The 23697-nt window shown below is 43.6% G+C and overlaps 1 protein-coding gene across 2 annotated transcripts; it reads left to right on the forward strand.

The window, feature by feature from the left end:
• Window positions 1–950: 950 nt before the first annotated feature.
• Window positions 951–8121, forward strand: stx19 (syntaxin 19). Of its 2 annotated transcripts, none has more exons than XM_057048102.1 (5): window positions 951–1176; window positions 5163–5435; window positions 5524–5760; window positions 5994–6206; window positions 6962–8121. In XM_057048102.1, the coding sequence occupies exons 1-5, from the start codon at window positions 1114–1116 to the stop codon at window positions 7196–7198; spliced, it is 1023 nt and encodes a 340-aa protein (XP_056904082.1). In that variant the 5' UTR covers window positions 951–1113; the 3' UTR covers window positions 7199–8121. The 2 variants fall into 2 exon arrangements, with proteins under 2 accessions (XP_056904082.1, XP_056904091.1); XM_057048111.1 differs by lacking the exon at window positions 951–1176 and adding an exon at window positions 3473–3640.
• Window positions 8122–23697: the final 15576 nt, after the last annotated feature.

The following is a 23697-nucleotide window of genomic DNA, read 5'->3' on the forward strand; positions in this document are numbered from 1 at the left end:
GACACTGAGTTCACCATTGTGCTCATCCTTCCGGATGTACGGGCAGCAGTGAAGTGTCCTTCACTTCGGATTATTGAAAAGGATAATTATGCGCATCAAAGCTTCTTTCAGAATCCGTACTGCCTTTAAGTTTAACACTGACCTTCTCTCCTGTTGAGGTTTTCCAGGTCTGTAATGAGTAGCTTCTGCCTCGGGGATACAAAGCAGGACACCAGTATCAAAGCATGTAAATATACTGCTAGGAGCTGCATTAGGATGTGCAGTTTTGAAAACAGGAATTTGAATATAGATGCTGCATTATGTCAAAATGTGAAGGAACCTGTGTGAAAAGCATTTACGCCAGCAAAAATGTGACACCTACTGTATGTGGTGTTGTTTATGTAGATTAAGCCGGGTTTGAGTTCTCCTTGAACCAAAACAGGGCTTTGTGATGCAGGGGCTGCACATCTTTAACATACCTCACCTTTGCTGTTACTGCGTGCCAGAAAAGAATTCACAGCATAAAAATATCTGCTGTATACGGCTGCCCCAGCGTTTGCCATCATGGAAAGGCAGCAGATGAGTTTGTAAGGTGACCATTTGCAGCATTGTTCGGGAGCATCTGAACATAACCTAAAGATTCTATACACAACAAATCCAGAGAGCGTGATTTGGGCTTAATAGAGGTGCTGCATGCACGGCTGGGCAGTTATTGGTGTGCACGGTTGCATCCATACATGCATTCTTCACCACACCGGCATACTCGTCTGTGCAGACTGTGTCCTGTCTGCTGTAAACAGAATTACTGTAAGTAAATGTCTCACAACAGCATTGTTGTGTTTTAATTTTCTGCACAGGCCCACAGAGCGACATGACTATAAATGACACCAGGGGGTGAAACCATCCACATTTAGGTGCTTCACCAGGAAGTTTTAAAAGCTGCTCAGTGTTATCAGCATAATAAAGCCCTGCTGCTGTTTAAAACGAGTACTGAGAGCTAATAGATATGAATAACAACGCTGGTAATCCACGATGAAAATCACCATCTGATTCAATTTCCAGCCAAACAAAAGTCTCTCTTTTCAGCCGGAGCCTCTCTGCCAGGTGCACTTTGTTGCTAATACACATCTGAAGATGACTAATGGACTGATCTCTGCACAGAATGGTTCCTGCTTTGAGCTTCAATGGCGGCGCCAGGTAATTTTCATTTTAATTTCCAGGATGACCAGTTTGTCATCTCTTCCAGATGTGGCCGGGACATTTTTATTTTTTCCATGTACAAAAGCCTTTAGCCCTGCAGGACTTATCTGGACTTCATATTAACACCTATTCACTTTCAATCCTCTGACGTGTAACACAACTTTAGGGAAATGCAGAATCTGATCAATTATCCAACTAAATTATATCTATTGGGCTAAATATTCAGAAAGATGCAGCTGCAAACCTTGTTAGTATAACTGCAGATAGTTGCGAAGCAGAGACACGCAGTAATAATATCCACTCATGCTTTAGGAATCATTAGCAAGAGATTAATTTCAAACTCTGTTAACGTAACATGTAGGAGAACAGCAGCTACCTCAGGAGTTAGAATCAATATGGTCACTCATTACACAGATGAACATTTTTATTATATATTTAGAATTTATTTGGATGTTTACACACACACAAACAAACACACATACACTACCTAAACAAAGTTTGTAAAACCACGGGTGACGCCACCTTACAGCTCCATGAATGAGGTTAAAGACAAAACTGCAGCATTTAAACTTGCTGTTTTAGTTAAAAAGCCATCTCTGCTTTCTGACATCTCTACCTGTTGAAATAACGTCTGTAAACATGAAGCTATGAAAAGCTTTGGGTTGTTTTTCTTCACCAAATATCTCTTTAGATGAGAGTCAGAACGCGGTGCCTCTTGGTGTTCAGCAGTGTGGAGGTGTGCATCAAGGTCAGCTGTTAGACTGTAGATGCAAACTGTTGACCTTAGTGACAGTCTCCCGTGGTGCCCAAAAGGCACATTTAATAAGTGAAAGTCTGACTCCCTTCATTTAGTAGTCAAGGTCAGCGACCTGAGCATCGGTCTTCCTGATTGGCTTAATGATTGTTTCAACCTCATTATCTTTGCCTCCAACCATCTCCATCCCCTCGCTCAATCTGTCTTGTATGTTTTTTTAATGCTGATAGAAGACTTGTGCAAGCGGACACCACGGGCCTAAAGTCTCTATGATGGTCTGTCACCTCACCCACCGCGGCTCATTTATTTAATGTGGCCTTTCTTCCATGGAATTTCTCTAGAACTCGATCGCTCTCCCTATTTTACATTCTGTGCGGTTTCCCTTGGCTGATTCATGTCATTGTATTTGTGAAAAACAGGTTTTTCAGGATGTTTTCCAGAGTGTCTTATAGGATTTGTATTTCTTCTACTTTTTAAAGTCTTTGAGGACCCACTGAAGGCGAGGAACCACTAAAGTTTAGGCTCATCAGACAATGTCGGCTAATTGACTTTGGAGTCTTTCGCGAGTCTGAAGGGTGCTTTCATTACTCTTGCTAATATTCCATCTCTTACCAGTCTCCTTCAGTCATAAATCAATCATAAATGTGGGAGCTGCTGGAGGCTCTGAGACCTCGGCAACACTTGTTTTCGCAGCTGCTGCTTTCAAAGCTGCAAAGTCGATTTCTTTTTCACTGAAATTGCTCCACCAAAGCAAAAAGGAGCAACAGTTGATTATAAATGGCTGATTTGAGATCCACTTTACCCCACGGTCTGAGGAGGCTGAGAGGTTTAGGAGACACGGAGGAGGTGCATTTAAGCCCATCTGCTTATCAAGCAAAAAGAAAAAAGACAACAGGAACGAGAGTTACAGCGTTTCCGTCTGAATGAAGGTGAATTCTGACTGTCACCAAACTGGTTTTGCTTTGTTGTCATAATATGTTGCCATCGGGGATGTGACTGTCCCTCCAGCGTTACTAGACCGGGACTTGCACCCACTGCGAACAGTGTAATCAGCTGTTCCTCCGCCACAGTTTTGAACATCTTTGTGTAGAACAAAGAGCGCCCCTCGTGTGTGTGTGGACGAGGAGGCCGGGTATTGGACAGCGTGTCAGGAGAAATCTGTCAGAAGCACTGAGGCTGCAGCCTCAGGCGGACCGTCCCCTCAGACTAAGGGGTTTACCCCATGAATGGAGACACTTCTTGTGGAAATTATCTTCAGAAACTCAACTGTCACTGACATCAGACTTGCCCTCCCTCCACACACATACACACACACACCCTTGTTTTTCATGCACTCAATTCAATCATATTTACTCTAATTTCAAGAGAATGCCTGAGGGTAACTCCCCGTGCTCCTCACGCTTTCTCTTCCTCCTCATAAACTTTATAACGTCACCTTTCATTTCTTTAGATAAGCAAATAGGCCTCCTGCCTGCTCCCTCCCATTGGCCCGTATGGGGCCTTTCTAGAGGGGAGGTGCTTGAAGCTGAATCCCACAGAACACTTCCAAACTTTTCCTGTTTTCCCTGTGAGTCACACTGTGAAAAGATAAAGGGGTTTTAAATGCAGGACCTTCAGCTGCTGAGCAGATCCGGGGATGATATGATAATATTATATCAGCTATGTATGGGAATACTCTGAAGCCTGTGATCAGAGAACAACAATAAGGTAAAACATTCATCAGCTTTAATCTTCAGGGGACATTTGAAGGTGTGCTGTGCTGATTTTAATGTTGCTAGTGGTTTACGTCTCCAGCTACACCTTCTGTCATATCTTCACCACAACCAACAACTGACTAAACTTCATCCGCACATAAAAGGTTCTCAGCCTATTTATCCAGAAACAGACTTCTTTGTTTGAGCAAAGTGGTGTGAGAAAGAGGACAGACTCTTGTTGAACTCTGCTTCACTTCTATTGGGCTTTTGGGCTAAACACGGGAGAATGTGCTCACAAATCCTTTGTGCAATGTTTTAATCAGCTCTGTAGGGTCAGTAGGCAGAGGGGGGAAGGAAAGACTTTGACCAAAACACCAAAGTATATTTTGCATTCTTTAGGAAAGAGAGGAATGCTATTAGTGGGAAGTGGTACTCATAGTACAGGAACTTTGTGTGTACACTGAGTAGAATCCACGCCTCAGGAGCCGATCTCTCAAAACAGACATGTGATCTTAAAATATTATATTCAGGACTTTTCTTTTTGCGTTGTTTAGGGAATGTATCCAGGCTGCACTGGTTTTTGAAGTTCCAAACTTGTATTTGTTTGTTTTGTTAACCTGAACTTTTCCTGGCCTGTCCATAATTAATGTCCAGATGCTGTTTTCTGACGTGTTTGCTCTTTTCCCCAGTGTTGGTGAACATAAATAAGCCAGCCATTTCCCATGGGAAAGGGAACTTGCAGATAAACTTACTGTTCTCCCTCAAAAAGGTTCCAGGAGGTCCACACCGCAGCCTCAGCGCACAGGCAGATTTATCCTCAAAGCAGTGAAAGTTATGCTTCTTACTGGGCACTTTAGTTTACATCTCCAGATATGCACACCAGTTTGGACCTTTTCAGAGGACTTCTGTCAACAGGGTGATCAGTGATGGTCCCTCTCCTCTAGGACAGATACACGTCTTTAGTTTCTCTCCGCTTGTCCACAGTGCAGCGTACATGTCTACAAAGCTTTGATAATATTTACTGACGATCTAAAAACTGGAAAACAATGTGGATCCTCAACTTAAAATCCTCTTTGTTTGCATATTTACACAACTGGTTGATCTTTGAAGTGTCTCGAAAATTGTCCCCGATATGAAACCACCTCACTGCTGTGGCTGCCGACCCAGTGCACGTTTCACAGGACACAATCTCAGCAGTTTGTGTAGCTGGAAGTGTGACGGCAACTGTTTGCTAACAAACCATCACTCTGAGTACCCAGGATGGGTCTTCTCTTTTGAGTGTTAACTATGTGCATCAGCAAAACAGACACACACGATGTGTAGAAGCATTCCATTAATTGTTTTTAATGGAGAAAACGGATTTGGACATTGTTCTCTCCTCCTAATTCTAAATGAAAGGGTTAATATAGGAAAATATATTATTCAATTATTAGTACTGAGGTACATTTTTTGGAGAAACATGTTGCCAAGCGTGTAATGCTGTCCTTTTGACCAGTAGAGCAGAAAATGTTTAAAAAGTTCTTTTTTTCCATCAGCCTCGACAGGAGGAACATTTCTCGTGGCTGCTTGAGTTTGGAGCCTCTGTCACCATGAGAGATCGCCTGGAAGAGCTGCAGAAGAAGTCACGGGAGTATTCAGAGGCAGCGAGTGAGGATGCCGCCCCTGTTTCAGAGGAGCCTGAGGATGAGGAGCCCGTGGTTGGCGTCGTAACACAACAGGCTGTTGTGTTTGAGGTGGAGCCGGTCATTGACAATTTCCTGTCTGAGGCTCAGAAAATACGAGACGATATAACAACACTGGAGATAGAGGTAAATCCGGATCGGCATTCCATGCTAAACATTCCTAAGTTGTGATTTTGTAATGAAATACATTTTTTTGGCCTGATGTCAACAACAGGTCCTGAAGTTCAGCCAGCAGCAGAAGAGCCTGGTGGCCAGCATGCGTCGCTTCAGCGTGATTAAGAAAGAAAGCAGCGTAACACGTGACATCAAGCTTCAGGCAGAGAGCCTCCACCGACGGATGGAGGCCCTCTCCAAACAGGTCCACAGCACTGAGGAGCTTCACGGACCTGCTGCTGTAACAACCAGAATACAACGCTCCCAGTATGCAGCACTGAACCGCAAAATCCAGCAGGTTAGGAAGACTGTGGTTCTTTATATCCTTCCACCGTCCGAGTAAATCGTTCTTAAATGGAGTTCATGAAATAAACATGCACAATGATGTCAATACTTATTAAACACTGCAAATCAGGGCATTTAGTGCCACAATCGAACAGGTGCTCAAATAGCTCACTGTTATTATTCTTTTAATTTCTCCATCTCACTCTGGCTTATTTTCCTTCTGGTTTGCTATAATTGCATGTGCAGGTAATTCTGCAGTATAATGAAGGTCTGCTGACCAAGCAGGAGCGTTGCAAGCACTTCATTATCCGGCAGCTGGAGGTGTCTGGCCGGCAGATGACGGAGGAAGCGGTGAATGAGATGATGGCGGCGGGAAAATGGGAGGTGTTCAACGAGAACCTGCTGAATGACGCCAGAATCACACGGGCACAACTGTCAGAGATCGAACAGCGACATAAGGTATCGCGCTGGTCTTCAGTCAAAAACGGGCAGATTACGAGTTGTTTTTACAACTTTGTGTCATGTGATTCGTTATGGTGCTCTCCGCACCGTTAGGAACGTTCGATATCAACATCGACTGTGTCCATCTTAACCTTCTCAGCACCAGAAGAGAAATTGGTCTTTTTTTGGCTTGAATTGTGTTGTATGAGTGCTGTCAAACAATTCAAATTATTAATCCGATTAATTACAGGGTTTCTATGGACTTATTTTGATTAATAGAGGTTAAATATTATTCATCTTTTAAACTATAATAATTCCATTTGCTTGTCCATGAGCAAACAGACTCAAGAAAGACAGAGGGGAGTGTCGCAAACATAGGCGTCGTGCTTATGTGGCAGCTAGAAAAGAAAACTCCATCCTGCACAAACTGCCTAATACATTTGTAATAATGTCAGGTGACTGTTCTGTCTCACAGGTTTCTGCCTATTTGTGCATGCGTGATGGTGATTCTACTTGGAAAAACTGTGTGACATGCATTGCAGAGAAGCAGAGTCATTCTCCACTGCAAATGGGTTAATGGCATTAAAATTTTTAATCAGATCAATCATGATGATGGATGCATTTTGACTGCCAATTAATCTCCTCTTCATTTGCCAAACACAATTAAAATGTGGTTGTTATTGATTTATACTAATTTATTTTGGAAATAACGAGCTTTTGGGTGAGTGGTTCTGATATATCCCACATGGTCTCATCCTTTCCCCCAACAATAGGAGCTGTTGAGCCTTGAGAACAGCATGAAGGAGCTCCATGACCTGTTCATTGACATTTTCTTGCTGGTGGAAGAACAAGGAATCCTCATTGACCATATTCAGACCAACGTGGAAAGGACACAAGATTACGTGGACTCATCTAATGAGAAATTCAAATTAGCGGCCAGGTACAAGAAGAGGAACCCGCTGCGGCAGCTGTGCTGCTGCTGCTGCCCTCCCTGGAGATGCTGCTTATGAAATAAACAGCATCTCCTGTTTACGGCCGTTCCATTTCACAATCCACTTCCATGAAGGGGTAGCCGCCATTGGATCTGACGACCATGGAAATGAAGGTTACGGCTGTGCAGTTCTTGCTGGTCAACAGAGGGATGGAAAAGTCAAATTCAGCAGAGCAGAGAAAACAATTAGGGGGAAGCCTGATTTGACATTTGAGCTGCTTGTTTCTTTGGAGGGGATGTGAGGCAACGGCTATTGAAAGAGACAGTTCAGTGAGAGCTCCCGGCCAACGCTGCTGCTTATTGGAGACCTTCATCAGAGAGAGGTCACAAACAAGGAGATCAGGAGCCCAGCGCTTCTACCGCTGCCACAGTATATCCGTTTATATAGTTTCTGCATCAGAGAATCACGGCAGTGACCATTTATTGGACACCCAGTATCTGCACTTTAAGACTCATTTATTCGCAAGTTTGGATTGACGAGCAGAAAAATTCACCTTTTACAATCAGCCATTAGGACATTTCGTATTTTGAATATTCAGCTTTTGATCTGGAAAAAGTCCTTTATTCCGTTGCACAGCAGAGGGAATTTACTTAAAACCTGGAATAAAGAGCCTTGATCAAAACATTGGTGATATAGAGATAAAACAGTCATTGAGAGCATCTGTGTATGTGGAAGGTTGATTTTCCTACGTTGCATCTAGAACTGTGATAAAACTGCTTGGGTGGAACGACCTGGGATTATTTTATTATTATTGCTGTTGTTATTATTTAAGTACTTGTCTGTAATTACATTTCAAAATAAAAGCTGCTTTAGGGAGTCTGAAAGAAACTATAAATAAAACAAATGGAATTCCATTTTTGGAATATGACCTTGGGAACTGATGCCACGTGGGATGATTTGTATGTTCGCAGAGTAAATTTCAAATAAATAATTTTTTAAAAAGCATCTTGGAAGTTACACCCTAAATGCCATGAAATATATTGCATGAAGTATTTTCAGGACACGGAAAGACTTCCTGAGACATCCTGTATTCCAGTGTGTGCTTATGGTGACTCACTGACCTTTGGTGTCTTGTGTCCAGAACTAAATACAGGTGAACCGGGTGTGCCTGGGACTGACTGGAAATTCTGGTTTTCAGCTGTTCCCTGCTACCCTCCAGTGTGTAAATAGAACCGTTCCATTCCTGCAGATGGAAATAAGACACCCTTTAGCATTTAGTGTTCCTGTGAACTAAAAATTAAAGGTAGAACACCTAAAGGAAACAGGTTTTCCTCTGAAATATAATTGCCGCTTTGGAAACCTAAACAGGCATCCTTTCAGCTGAGGATTAGATATTAGGATATAATGTCAGCAGAGATGTATATTTGTATTCACGCAACATTACATTTTACTGTAAGTTAGCCCAGCTTCTGATTGCACCTGAAGAGAAAATAAAAATAATTAAAAAAATGCAGGCCTCCTGAACAGCAACAATGCCATCCAGTGTTCACTGAGATAATTGCCAGTTTAAAAAAAATAAAAAATCAAGTGGCGTGCATGTAGCAGAGCCCACTGTGCAGAGTCTGTCAACAGGATCTCGCAGCAGGGATGCAACAGACTCAAAGTTCCAGCCCTTCTAAACTGCTGCCGGTCATCTCTGCGAGGACCCACCGAGCTGCATGAATCCCTGCGAAGCCTCACGCGTGCCTGGCTAAAAACAGCAGAGGAAAAGGAGAAAATAATTGGAGAGATCACGCTCTCGTCTCGTTGGTATTGAGATGAAAAGACGACACGTCCCAGACTGAGCTGTCAGAATGCAGACACGTGCGGCATATGGCCAGCCATCTCCACCGCCAGGAGGAGCGGGAATAACTGGAGGATTTCCACCGAAAAACAGAGACAGATAACAGAGCAGAGAGATCTGTGGCTGTCGAAAGAGAAAGAAAAACTAGGGGAGGTTCTGCAACTCTTTTCTGAACAGAATACACTAGAATGTACGTGTTTCATGTGCTAAATTTGCAAACGACATCCAAAGTTTCTGTGGTTTTCTGATCTTTTGGAGCCTGAGAGAAAGCTCCTCCTTCCAGGTGCATTTTCCCAGGAGGTGGGGAGGTTCCGGATCCACCCACAAACATTAAAGTAACGTGCCATTCATTTTCTAATACTTCAGAGATTCCACGTCTGTGATTCAGAGAGCTTCATGGTTCAGGGTCACGTGCTGGACAAGCAGTGTTGGTTTCCAACAGTCTGCCGACTCATCGTGTTGACTCAAAGATCTGCAGTCAGACCGGCCCTTTGACACCCTGCGAGCCGGTCTTTTCTGCGTGAGCCAGCAGGACCAGCCCCTGCTCCAAAGCATGACAGCCCAAAGACAAGAACCTCCTCAGGTTCAACAGACCCAAATCATGAAGACGTTAAAAAAAAAGAAAGAAGCTGTAGAGGCTGTTTCGATCCGTGTTTATGATGCGGATCATGGCTGAGCCGGACAGCATTACAAGGATCTCTGTGTACGTTGGACACATGTATTTCCTCTATCTGCTCCGTCAGTAACATCGCGGACCCGACAGACCCCAAACCTGCGAGCAGCATCAAAGGGACCCTCCTGTGTGTAACCCCGGCTGTGGTCACACGGGGCTGACTTCACTTTACTGCTGCCTTTTATCACTCCCATCAAATTTGGAACCGGGGGGCATCAGGACCTTCAGCAAGTGATAAATCAAAGGGGGTAGCAACAACGGGAGCTGCTGGAGTACCCAGAACTGCAGCGTGATATCACTGATTTCAGGTCTCTGATCTGCACGGCTGAAACGCTGCTTCAAAGCTGTTTCTTTTTCTTTAAACCCTAAACAGTTCACTCAATCCTCAATTACATGTTTCTGTCTGACCTCAATGAGGCAGCACAGAGTGCAAAGGGTTCTAAAATGAAAGAATATGGACATACGTGCAGTCCTGAAGTCTTCGGATGAGAGGAGACGTCTGAGCTGACTGATTCCAGCTGCTGAGTGATGTACTCAGAGCACTGTGACAGTAATACCAACAGTAGTGATGAGGTCACTGGACGTGATAAGGACATGTAGAGAGTTATTATACCAGCTGCATTTGGCTGCGAGAGCTCTGTCATCATGAGGCAATTTGATATTTCTGTAGCTCAGAATTCACTCTTGCAACCGAATTCACCAAAACAAGGACGATGAAGTGGAACCAGAAAGAAGGAACACTGAATATCTCGTCCCTATACGTGAATGGGAATGTAGCTAAAAGGAACAAAAGGGGTGCACTGTAGAGCGTGATTCCAAAAATGATGGAAAACACAGTCTTTTAGGTAGCGTTTCATTGTTTTCATCCATGAACATGAGTTGTATTTCTATGAATACTTCGCGGTGCTCGTTCCAAGAGGCTGTTTTGGACGGCCTGCTTACCAATATACGAGTGCGAGAGAATAGGTGTGTGTAGTAAAAGTTTTCAAACCAGCTGAAGACAAAAGCTTGGTGTTATTTATTGCATTCTGCAGGGCGAATGCGAAAACTCAAATATTCTGTCCAGGTGAAATATATGAGGGAGTAATAAGAGCTCTGGGAAGATGGTAGCCCAATATCCATGCGCTGATCAAGTAACAGACACATGTGTATAGCTGCTAAACAGGCTGCACAAGTCTATTTTCACCTTCTTTTTTAGACAGCTGGGTGGATGAGCGGAGACTGGGTTTAATGCTCAGCGTACGCAGAACTGCTGTAAGACAAAAGGGAGCATTATAGCTCACCGTCACAGTTTGGCTTCTTCAGCTGATGTAAGAGCAAGAAGCCCTTCCTGACAACGCACTTGTAATGGTTTGTTAGGAGCAAACACTGCACACTCTCAGCTTGGTCTAATGGCGATGTGTGTTGCCGACTCTTGGATTGGAGTTACCCGTGATGTGTGCTTTAAAGGGCTCCTATCCTCCTGCAATTTGATGTTGTGATACTGGGAATCGTGGAGGACAACACTCGGCGGAAACGATGTGCGTTGCCAGAGCTGCAGCTGCAAACACAGCCTGCAATCATCCCATCAGTCAGAGCCAGTCGATGCAGGAAACGAGTCAGTTTCACCTCTTCTTTGTTAAAAAATTCATGTATGACTTTTCCTATTTTTAAAATTTTTATTACAGGTGAATGACAAATACCAGCCTATTCCAAATGCCCAGTGTAGATGTTTAAAGATGCCTTTATTATATCAGGTGTGTTTAAATGTATGTGTTAAAGTTAGAATTACTGTAATCAGTTAGTGATTTAAACACGTGCAGAATCACACATATCGACACACATATCACGCACACCCTGCCAGACCTCTGGTGCAACACATTAACTTTTACAAAGTTCCTGGTGGCGCTAAACGTGTTACATGAGTGATGAAAGTCTTCATTATGAGGCAGACAGGTTAAATAAACAGGTTACGGTGGAAAAGAAACTGCTAAATAAACTCCAGAGAAGTTAAATAAATGGGATACAGTGACATCATAAGCGCCCCATAAATAAAAGGATGGTTTGGCCAGCAGAGGGAGCTGATATGCAAGAATTACTCTATTAAAATGGAGTCATTTTCTTAACTGCAAATTATTCTTTTTAACACAGAAGATACTCCCGAATCGTTGCTCTAACGTTTTCAATAGATCTGATGTTTTCTGATCTTGTGTTGATTCCCATACTTCCAAATAAAGGCTGGGCAGTGGGAGGGCAGCATGGGGAGCTCAGCTGACACAGACATCAGGACAAAGAAGAGGTGCAAATGAACTGAGAAGTGGGTGAACAAAACGCCTCTCGGTGGATTTCTCCCTTATTTTGCTGTTATTTGTGCCCAGAGAGCCGTGCTGAACAGTTATTCCACCCTGTGACCACGCACCCACCCCCCCCCCCCCCCACACACACAACCAGATAAATGCACGTGCAGCCTAAACATGTGCACTATTGCGATAGTTGATGATTCCATTTTCTCCTTTTGCAAAGGCGTTCTTTTGACCTTGCCTGGTAGCGCCCAAGCTATTAAGAGCAATCGAGCCGATCTCGTCTCGGTCCAGTCCGTTCTGCGTAACAAGAAACACGATCCTGACTCCATGCTGTACTTTACCTTGTCATCAAACTCTGTAGAAATTGATTAGATGGTTCCCTGAGCCTCATAATTTTATTTGCTTTATTGGATAACTGTGCAGGGAAACTGTTGTGTGGTCTGCTGCAGAAGCAAAGTGCATTTCAGCACAATTTCTGCTCTCGCCATCAAAAAAAAGAAAAAAGAACGTTATTTCTCATCTATAGACCCAACTGAAATGCTCTGCTGACATTAATCTCAACCGCGAGTGCAGACGTACCGAAAATGTTGCTTCTGCCTGTGATATCAAAAAATATGAAAGCTTTTCACTCGAAAACTGAACCCAGACAGTAGGAAATTCACCCCGGTTGCAAGTGTTTCAAAGCACTCGCATCTGTTCTGAATGCAGATTGGATTTTCTCAAGGTCTACCCGAACACGCAGGCCAGCTGAAGCGCGCTGCAGGAAGCAGCATGTGGGATTCCATTTAATGTGGCCAACTGTAAATGTCACAAAACATCACCATTATCTGCATTTGGAGGCACATTCCTCTGTTTAACTGGAGGGAGAAAACATCTGTGTGTTCGGGACGGCAGCATCTCCATCTGTCTCATCTGGTCCCACCATCAAACCTTCTGCCCGGGCTGGTTTCTTATTCTTTTTGATCATTTCTAAATAAAATCACAGAAGAAAATAACGCGCCGGTGTCACGACAAAACAGAAGCTTTGTCGTGGATTAAAACTCAATGTGTTCCACGCAAGTGACGGGTGGGCTCGCACCAAAATGGAACGCGAATGTCTGAATCCATTAAGAGATCCTGTAAATATTGTGTGCGGAGGGAGCGCAGCAGCTTAGCTTGCGGCCCTCCAACCTGTCTTACTTCTGCGGTGAAGGCTGCTTTTATTTCTGACGGCAGCCATGGGAAAGAGTCGAGCAGCCAGCAATCATCAAGTGTCAGCGGGTTATGGATCGCGCCGCTTCTCCAGCCAACCCAGGACGCACCTCGGGGACTTCATAAAACTCCTGACTCCAGGCCAGCAGCTCATTAGGCCCCACGCGTACCTTTGCCCTCCATCTGACAGCCCTTGGCAAGCATTGCCGCAAATTCGGCGGTGTTTGTAGATCAGTGATTAACGCTCGTGCATGCACGCACGCCGATGATTCGCAGTGAAGAGGACCCTCCTGATGGGACGATGGCTAAGCCCAACTCAAAAAGGCTTTCCAAATAAATGAATTCAACACATAAGATTTCATGGTGATATGTGGATTAATGAGTTCTAATTCCATATTAATTTACTTTTCACTGTATTTTCCCCATCCATGAGTGTGAATATCTGCTCCCTGTTCCTGGTCATTAGACTTCCCATTTTTCCATGCAGACAGCCTCTCCAGTCGCTTTAAATGTATCGCGTTTGGAGCAGATACTGGGCTTCGCCCTCGAAACGGCGGCCGACGCTTTACAGACACTCACTAAACTGGAAGTGGGGAGAGGGGGGAAAGAAATAAGACTAATCATGAATAAATTTCCTTCTCATCCGCGTGGCCGAGATATTCTATTTACAACACATTTCTTTGGCTCTTTATATCCAGTTAATGAGATTTCAAATACATGTGAAGGAGCGGCATTTAAATTGCTATTCAGTCTGGAGGCTTGGCGCTGGGAAGAGAGAAAGAGAAAAAAGAGGGATTCTACCAAATGACAGAAGAGCTATTACCGGACCCGTTCCGTTCGGAGAACAGAGCGGTGCTGGGAAATGCAATAAGCGACTGCCACCATTGGGATTGTTTGAGGCTCTCTGACTTTTAATCTCGAAGGTGTGCCGTGAAAGGGAACGCAGGAGGAGTCTGAGAGGAGGACGAAGAGGAGCCGTTGTCAAGAGGGTTCTATTGTTTTCAATCATGCGGTCCCAAGACTTGACTGTTGTGTATTTGATATACAGGGAAGAGAAATGATCGCACATATCTATTGATTAACTGAGAATTATTCTGATCCCGTGCTCCTTCTAAGTGGTTCTCCTCCGAGCAAATGTTCGTCTAAGCCATTAAGTCTGAATTTACCGTTAAATAGAGTGAAGTAGTGGCACAGAGGTTTTTGTCTTTCTTTTTCATCTTCCATGAAAAGGTTTCAAATGGTTTAGAGTACCAGAGGAGACGAACACATCCAGCCCAGTCTGACCTCTTCCACAGCTGGAGGGCAGACGCCCCGAGAGGAAGGATGGTAATGAGTGAAGGAGACTTCTGGAGGCTCCATAGAGTTGAACAGTCAGAGACTAACATGATTAAGACAAGAGGATGTGAGAGAGAGAGAATGATGGGGGAGAGAGAGGAGGGGGGCAGAAGGAGAGGAAGACAGAGGGAGAGAGGAGAGAGAGGAAAGAGAGGGGGAGTGAAAGGAAGAGAGAGGAGAGAGAGAGAGAGGAGAGAGGGGGAGTGAAAGGAAGAGAGAGGAGAGAGGGGGAGTGAAAGGAAGAGAGAGAGAGAGAGGAGAGAGGGGGAGTGAAAGGAAGAGAGAGAGAGAGAGAGGAGAGGGGGAGTGAAAGGAAGAGAGAGAGAGAGGAGAGGGGGAGTGAAAGGAAGAGAGAGGAGAGGGGGAGTGAAAGGAAGAGAGAGGAGAGGAGAGGGGGAGTGAAAGGAGAGAGAGAGGAGAGGGGGAGTGAAAGGAAGAGAGAGGAGAGAGAGAGAGAGAGAGAGGAGAGGGGGAGTGAAAGGAGAGAGAGAGAGGAGAGGGGGAGAGTGAAAGGAAGAGAGAGAGGAGAGGGGGAGTGAAAGGAAGAGAGAGAGGGGAGAGGGGGAGTGAAAGGAAGAGAGAGGAGAGGGGGAGTGAAAGGAAGAGAGGAGAGGGGGAGTGAAAGGAAGAGAGAGAGGGGAGAGGGGGAGTGAAAGGAAGAGAGAGAGAGAGAGAGAGAGAATGGGAGAGATGGGGAGACAGAGGGAGAGAGGAGGAAATATAGGAGTGAGAGAAAGAGAAAGGATGGAGAGAGAGGGGAAGGGGTAGATGTGAGGGGGAACAGACAGAGAGAAAAAGAGAGAGGGACAGCAGAAACAATAAACAATAAACATTAAACAAGAGCGACACAGTGAGAGACAGATGGACAAGGAGAGACGGAGAGAAAAGTGAGAGATAGATGGACGGACACAGAGAGACGGAGAGAGAGAGATCTAGATTGATGGACATGGTCCAATGGTCCCTCATCAGCTCCCACTCAGGAGAAGGTAGAAAGGCTGTTTGTGGTTCTGTTGTTAAAATGAGCCAAACGCTCTACGTTCTGCTCAGATATAAACATCTAGATTGTGTCGGTAGTTCAGAGCAGAGGGAGGCGGAGCGGCTGGCTGCTGTGGAAGGACCATACACCAGCAACCCCGAGCTTTAGCGGTGCACTCAGACCAAGGTGGTCCTCAGGACATTTATCAGCATCAAACCTTTATTGCATAGCTGTGCGTTGTCATAAAAGACAAACTCTGACGTTTCTGACTGTTTTTATTTGCCTTTTGCTTACCAATCAGATCAATAGCCGACGCCCCTGGCCAGTGCGCAGTTCTCATAACCATTAGGGAGCTCCGCTGAGTGGGGAAAAGGCTGAAAACTCGATATTTCAGATTTCTGTCATGGAAACTGCCTGAACTCGATCATGGAAGTGGACTTTCCTGCTTGCTCACACTTTCAACAGTGAGCAGCTCACCACTTCCTGCGAAGCCGCTTTGCCAAATGTTACAAAAACACAGGGAAACCTTTTATTCAATTCTGTAATGAAATTTTACTTGGCATACTAGAGCCAGGCACCGGAGCCCCTGTTGAACTGAAACAATGGGTCGCAACCCTACAACTCCACATTCCAGTGCGTCAGGAATTTCCCATCCGTCCTGCTGGATCCGCTCATGCGGCTGTTGGAAATGATCCACTTTAATTAAACCATCCGCCATTTAGTTTCACACAATGTGACATTAGATCTCACTTTAATTTCACTTGTCTTATCAGGCAGCAGTAGGAAGAATATTGCCCGTCCAGGCAGAGTTTAATAGCCCCCGTGCAGGGGGGGTAATATTGAGTCTAAACCCTGCACATTTATTTATGGCGCGCGCGTTTGCAGACTGTATTTCGTACAGATAAACCAGAGAATGTAGCTGGGCGCCACGCTGAAAGGTCACTGCCTGCCCTGGCAGAGATTTCACTGCACATAACTGGAATCCCGTCAGATACAACAGCACAACAAGATGTCGGGCTGTAAAATACGCTGTAATTTTCAGCGCCGGGCCAGGCCGGGCCGCGCTGACTGTTCCCCGTTTGTACGCCGAGGATGTCAGGCCTCTGCCGGGGCTGGATTGATGACGACGTAAACCAATACCTGCGGATTCTGTGTACGGAAACGTTCTGGGATGGCATCAAAAGAGACAGCTGCTGCAGTCAAAGCTCTAAAATTTCTGATCTGCGCAGCAGTCATAAATACAGGCCCGGACATTTTGCACCGGGAACAGATGGTTTTCCACTTGGCGCTCCCTCGCGCTGGACATCGGGAAGAGTAGAGCGGTCTAATCCATTCTGTCAGGAATCCCACAGGGTATGGAAAACCCCGCTCAGATGGGACACATCTCACCGTCCTGGTCGATGCGTTTGTGGGTCGGCAGATGCTGCTGGACACGTATTGATGGCTGAAACCGACTATTGTTCACTTCAAACAGAGAGAAAGAACAACATCCAATTGCCATAATCCAGAACATTGTGTAAAAGATAAATAAACCGGAATGGGAAAATACAATTTTTCATTTTTTGGATATTTGTTAACTTGAAGACAGTGGAAAGACGATGAATTTAAGGTTTGAAAGAACACCTTCACTTGCTCAAGGGTCTGCCATTTCCATTTTGTCCTCTGTAAAGTGCCCTTATATTGTAGAGCTGGGCCCGGACTTCTGGAAGTTCATTCTGGTACCGAAGCATCTGGATGTCAGCAAACCTCTCTGTACCTCTGCGCATTAGTGGTGCTTTCACAGATGTGCAATCACAAGCGCAGCCTGCAGACTCGTCGAATGACTCGTCGTGTGGACTCGTCGGACCACGGCTCACCTCTCCATGTCGAGCCGGGCCGGTCCGGATGAGCTCGGCTAGGTTTCTGTTTGTTCTTGGCGTCTGGCTGTCTCCTTGTATGACAGAGCTTTAACTGCATATTTAAACTGCATGATGAACTTCCAGAACCCATCTGGGAATATCCATCCCAGAATGATGTTGGTTTCAATGCAATGAAGCCTGCAGGAACAAAAGTCAATAGCTGTTCCATCCTACTCGGAAATACATGAGAAAAGGGAAATGAATAAGCAGCAACATAGATAAAAGCTCTTTGTGCTCTTTCAATTGAATAGATGTCAAAAAAAGAAAGAAAATGGCTCACTACTGTAGAAAAACTGTAAGCCATAACAAACAGACCTTCACATGCATTATTGACGCCTGCTGGACGTCGGTATGGATCAGAACCTCTGTTACCAGACTCAAATACAATAACAACATAGAATATAGATGCTGTGCAGCGTTCCACAGTCCAGATTACACATTTAACCCATGAGAACGAAATGCTTGCATCTGCTTCAGAGGGTGGAATACAAATGGATCAAGGTTATTGTTTATTAGGTCAGATCTCTTCAGTTTGGTGACTCATTAACATTCTAACTTCTGTCTCATAGAGGGGGTGATGTTACATCGATGAGGACAACTCAAAGGGAATTTACCTGAGCTGATGGAGAAACTGGTGCATTTGGGTCTATGTTGGATTTGGTTCAAGCTCTTTTACCAGTCTGGCTTCGTTTTTAGCTGTTTGTTTCAGCCTGATAGCGACACTCATGTTACAGGGCGTTCATGCCTTTACTTTAACATCCTGTTTCCACTTCTGTCAGTTGAATGTAACATGCTGACCTAAATTTTGCAAAAAGTAAAATAGTAAAATAAAATATGGGGCATTTTAAAACCTTTGCCTTAGCTGTGTTGTATTCGGCATCATTTTGTTTCACCTCTTGCTTGACTTTTTCATCACTCCTGACCTTCTTCCGCTTCTCATGGCGTTCCCACGGGTCCTCCCAGCAGGCTGGTTTCACTGACACGTGTTTGCCAACAACCGACTGGCAACACTGATCACTCAATCCTCTCCTGTCCAAATATTTCCAAATGTTTTCATATCAGAAGTGAATCATTGGAAACTGCGCGGCATCTCTTATTCATGTCAGCCATAAATTATTCTCCCTGATATGAGCTCCAGTCACGTAAGGCAAGGCAGAGGGATGAGGATGGAGGGAGGCCGACTGCAGGGAAAAGAGGGAGAAACGGCCGGATTGACACTGAGGGTCAGAGGAAGAGATTAACGCGGTCAAAAGACGTGACGTGGACAGATGGGAGGCGGCGACGGTGGAAAGTGAGTTAAATAGGAGAGAGCGGGAAATCACAACAGTAGCTGAATCCTTAGTATAAGGAAGATGTGGGCTCTCAAGGTCACCCTGGGAGTCAACAGTTCATTTTTATCTGCTCATTCTCAGATATTTAGTTTTCTTTTTTTATGCAGCTATATTTTTAAAAAATAAGAAATAATAAAAAAAATGATGTGAAGGATTTGAGCTGAACTGAGCTGGGAATTTGAACAATAATAATAAAGATAATTAGAACTCAGTTGACTAATTAGCCCATCCTTTAAATGCCTTTTATCCCCTTCAGCTTATTTCCCGTATTAATTTATATAACTTTTTCTTTCCTTGAAGAGGCTCAATTTAATGGTCCCAGAGCGGGAACGGTTCTGTTTTACACACTTGTGTGTTCACGAGCATACGGAGATGCGATCACTGTTGGAGGGCTGTCGGAGTGAATAAGCTGCCCCAGACACAGAGCATTTGGAGTTCGGGACATCGCTCAAGTTCCCCTTGACAGTGCTCCGGAAATGTCCTGACACCCATCTCTGCAACTGGGAAATTACACAAGTGGCAATGGTGGGATTTGAACCCACACCCCCAAAGACACTGGAGCCTTCATCCACACTGCCCTCTATAGCAGAAGTTTCTGTTCTAATAAAGACACATTATTGGTACCGAATAAAGAGAAAAGTTACATTAATTTACCTCCTAAATATCTAGGACACACACACACACACACACACACACACACACACACACACACACACACACACACATCCACACAGGCACAGAGAAATAATGTTTGTTTAGGCTGAGTAGAAAGCACACACAGGTCTTTTTTATGCTGCTGCTTCTGAAAAGCTGTGTTCCTGTTCAGGTGACAGCTCAGATGATGGCGAGTAGCCTTCCTCAAACTGTCCCCATGCTGAGCAATAATAACTCCACAACTTAGCTCATCATTTAGAACTCAAGTACTAATTCAGTCTGAATAAAGAGATTAGATACAATCTAAGATTCACTTGGGATTTACCTGAAATGAAATTATATTAAACATGCAACAATCAAACATTTAGATCTGAACGCATGAAACACAAGTGATAAAAGTGTTTAGATAAAGACCAGAACGTTTCTGGTGTCTTGTGATTCAATAGGTTGATGAATGAGAGACAACTATATCGATGCTCCATCGGCTTCTCGTCCATCTTCGGCAAACTAGAACTCAATTTGTGACTGCTGAGGCATCAGTCAAAAATGATAAGTTTAAAGTTTGGGAATTATCTGACAGAACGGTGCACTGAAGCACAATAAAACCTATTTTAAAACAGCGGAGGTTACACATAGCTGGTTGACAAGTACCGCGTATTTTCTGACATCTGAGATTAGGCAGCATAGAGCAAAAAAAATAAAATAAAACACCAGAGGGGGCAATATCTTTTACACCCTTTCATAATAAGGTGGGCCTCATTCCCATGCATATACTGCCGAGCTTTTAATTAAAAATGAACATTTCTCTATTTAAGCCCTGATTATAAAAAAGCAGGTGGGGAGCAATTAAAATAAATGAATTGTGATGTGCTTCTGTGTTAAAAACCGCTGGGGGCCACTTTAATTCACATTTATGCACACCTACGTCTTAGATTCTCTTATCACAGGTTTCATTTAACATTTTGGCCCACATTCAGAAGAAGAAATGTAGCTAAATTTATGTCTCGGTTGGGGAGGAAAAAAATATTATTTTGAATCAACGAAAAGTGCGAAATGCAGAAAACTTGGTGCCACAGATCATCTCCCAGAGTGAAACACCCGTCACTTAACATTGTTATCAGTATCGTTTTAACATAATAAGAGCAAAGAGAATGACAAGACAACAAAAATTGAAACAACAGTTTTAATATATTCCTTTTTTTAAGACAGATGTAATAAAGGGAGAATTAACTAGGATTACTTTAAAGCCCAACTGAACGAAAATGAAATCACTATTTAATATTATAACCAAGTACCACTTGTTTAGGTTTTATTCAATCCACAAAATACAGCCAGTTGTTATTTTTCTTACTTTAGGTTTTTGACTTCCAAACTTCTAAACCTGGCTGCAAAAATGTGTGGGTAAAATCATGTTCATTAAAATTGCACCAAAAGCAACTTTAATCTTTTTTTGATCACATTGATGTGAAAATGGATCGTTTAGCCGTGATAGCAACTGATCGTTCCAGCTGGAAAAAATGAAAATGAAAGGAAGACCTGAGGAAAAGTAAATGAAATGATGTAGAACGCAATGCAGGCAGGGGGGTTTCAGAGGTGTGTGTGAGAGGAAACACAAGACTGGAGCAAGGGCACGCCCCAGCTCGGGGTGTCGTCTTCAGCTTCAGCCCCCGCTGATGGATGAAGAGACACTAGTAAGAGCACAGTGGCGCGCTGGGGTCAAGGCATTGGAACCAATTTCGAGCAGCCTTCTAAGCCATAAATTAAAGAAGGAAGGAGAGGATTGAATTGCAAGTTTGTGGGTCTTTTTTTAACCTTTGAGAATCTGAGAATCAAAATCTGCCGGACGGAGAAGCTCAAAATCTCATCTACATTTTTACATTCACAGGTTCATTAAAACGAAAGCAATAACGCTACTTTATGAGTGAGCAACAGAGCTTTTATATGTGTGAGTGTCAGACTTCTGGAGGACCTGTGTGAATGATGTCAGCCCACGTGCGTGCTTGGTCATTGTGTTGCATATGTTTTGGACTCTCATATTGCGTCCAGATGTCACCGCAAATCAGCTCAAGTCAAAGGGAGCCAAACGTGTTTCATAAGGCCGCGGCAGGTGCAGCCCCTTTCACAGTTTTCTACAATGTGTTAGTGGGTGTTATGACGGATGGGAAGCTGAACGGACACAATTATGGCCGCAGATGCCAAATATCAGATATAATCAGTGTAGCCCCTCTGCAGTCTCAATATAAACAGACAATTTGATCTAATCTATTTACCCCGCCCGCCTGCCCCTGTCAAACAAAGCCTATAGGTAATTAACCTCAAGGCATAAAATTAAAACCTGACAAGTTTCTGAGGCGCATATTTGATTGCTCATGGACAGAGAATGTCTGGAGAATATGTTTGTATGTTGTCTAGAAGATAAAAGAAGGTTTTGCTGTTCCTGCTAAGGTGCCTGTCCTGCAATGGTTATTGGTTTTAGCCCAAAAGAACCAATAAAAATGCTCTAACTCTTATCTAGATTTATGTGTGAGATTTTCTCATTAACTCCCAAAATAACTTTTACTTTACATCCTGGGGTTCTGATCAGGTGACAGTCATGTGACTGGAGAGGAAGCAACCTTCCAAAATAGTGGTACCATCCATATAAATTTAGAGGACGGAGCTCATCTACTGTATAAAAGGTTGCTTTTCAATGTCAAAAGTAACGTTAAACACATATAACAGTTCCAGAGGTTTAACAACAGGTCCCGTGTAACATGGAACCGGCTAAGACTATATTTGTTGATGAAATGAATATAGAATGAACCTAATAAAAGGCCTGAGGAAAAGGGTCGGGGTCATTATTAGTTAACCAAGGCTGATGCATTTGAAATGTCAGAGAGTCCTTGAGCAACATTCTAAACCTCAAATTTGAACTCTTTGGTGCACAAACGTCTCCTGATGAACAGGTACCCTGTCGAGCCAATGGGTGACTGCAGAAGACTTTACTGCACTGTCAACATAGCAGATCTGAATGTGTACACTAAGGCATTCTGAGGTAAAGCAAGTGCATAAAATAAGAGCAGCATCACAGGAGAATCAGATGAAGAATAAATAACTAATCTTAGAAGATTAAACTAAGAACAATGTAAAGCAGAAACAAATCAAAGAAGTGATGTTTAAACAGTGTCTGTGCAGCATCAATTAAATGCATTTCCAAGTCCACTGAATACTAATAATAAATCTGTCCAGTTATAAGATAGACGTGGATCTCTCGATCTTATCATTCTAACAAAAATCGGACAGATAAGACTTCCAAATGTCTGAAGAAAGCTAAAAATTGCTGCTTTTGTTGTTTGCTGGCATTCTATTAAATATTTTAGCTTAAGGTTTTGAGAACTTTGATAAGTGTGTGTGTGTGTGTGTGTGTGTGTGTGTGTGTGTGTGTATGTGTGTGATCTGCTTTGAGCTGTGCGTTTATATTATATAGGGCTCACTCATGCAGTGCCACACCGTATCCTGCCATTCTTTTTCAATCACTCCATTCTAACAAGTCAGACCAGTTCAACATTGGTGACAGTTTGCTCAACAACACATTACTTTTATTTCCTCGAGACAAGTTCATGGGAACATCTCATAAAAATGTATGTAGCTGTGATTTATCGCTCATGTTCCAGTCTACCTCTCAGTCACACTGGTGATCTTGTGATCTTACGGTACTTGTTGAAGTGTGTTCATATGGTCCGGGTACCAACTGAGCATATGGTGAAAAACCGAAACATTGAGAGGATATTTGTGAAAACTGACTGCAAACAAAATTCAGAGTTCATCCGTCATGCCATCTCTCTGCCACAAATGTGATTTACTGTCTATAATTTATGTGACTTGTAATGGAGTGAGAGGTGAGAGAAGAGGAGGAGGTCTCCATAGTTGTGGGGGTTATGGAAAACATGTTAGATGTCTGGTTTAGATCATGCTGACTAGACACAAGGAAAAAACAATAAGTAATGCTGGAACCATCATTCATAAACTAGGAGTATCATCCTTAATTCATGCAACTAGACGCACGTGCACATGAGCACGCACGCACGCGCGCACACACACACATCCTCAAAATTAGATCTTTGTGAGGACTCTCATACACATAATGCATTCCCCAGGTCCTTACCCTAACTTGAACCATCACAAAATGACAATATGATTATTACTTTGTCATCTGCAAATACTCTGACCTCTATAAGTGTCCATAACATCATGATTAGAGCAAAATATGCTCTAATGATCAATGAATTATCAATATACAAATACGACCTAATCAATGCAGTTAAAATAGACTAGTTGGTCATGTTGACATTTAACATGCTTTTAATGGAAGTATTCACTCGAAGCAGCAGTTTGTGGGCTTTAAACTACTACAT

This window comes from Takifugu flavidus, chromosome 1 (assembly GCF_003711565.1).
Source record: "Takifugu flavidus isolate HTHZ2018 chromosome 1, ASM371156v2, whole genome shotgun sequence".
In the NCBI taxonomy this organism is placed as follows: Eukaryota; Metazoa; Chordata; class Actinopteri; order Tetraodontiformes; family Tetraodontidae; genus Takifugu; species Takifugu flavidus.

Excerpts from the sequence above, each read along its gene's own strand:
- stx19 (XM_057048102.1), top strand. The coding sequence starts at position 1,114 with ATGACTAATGGACTGATCTCTGCACAGAATGGTTCCTGCTTTGAGCTT. Across the intron at positions 5,436-5,523 it reads TAACAACACTGGAGATAGAG|GTCCTGAAGTTCAGCCAGCA; the intron begins GTAAATCCGGAT and ends TGTCAACAACAG. Across the intron at positions 6,207-6,961 it reads AGATCGAACAGCGACATAAG|GAGCTGTTGAGCCTTGAGAA; the intron begins GTATCGCGCTGG and ends CCCCAACAATAG.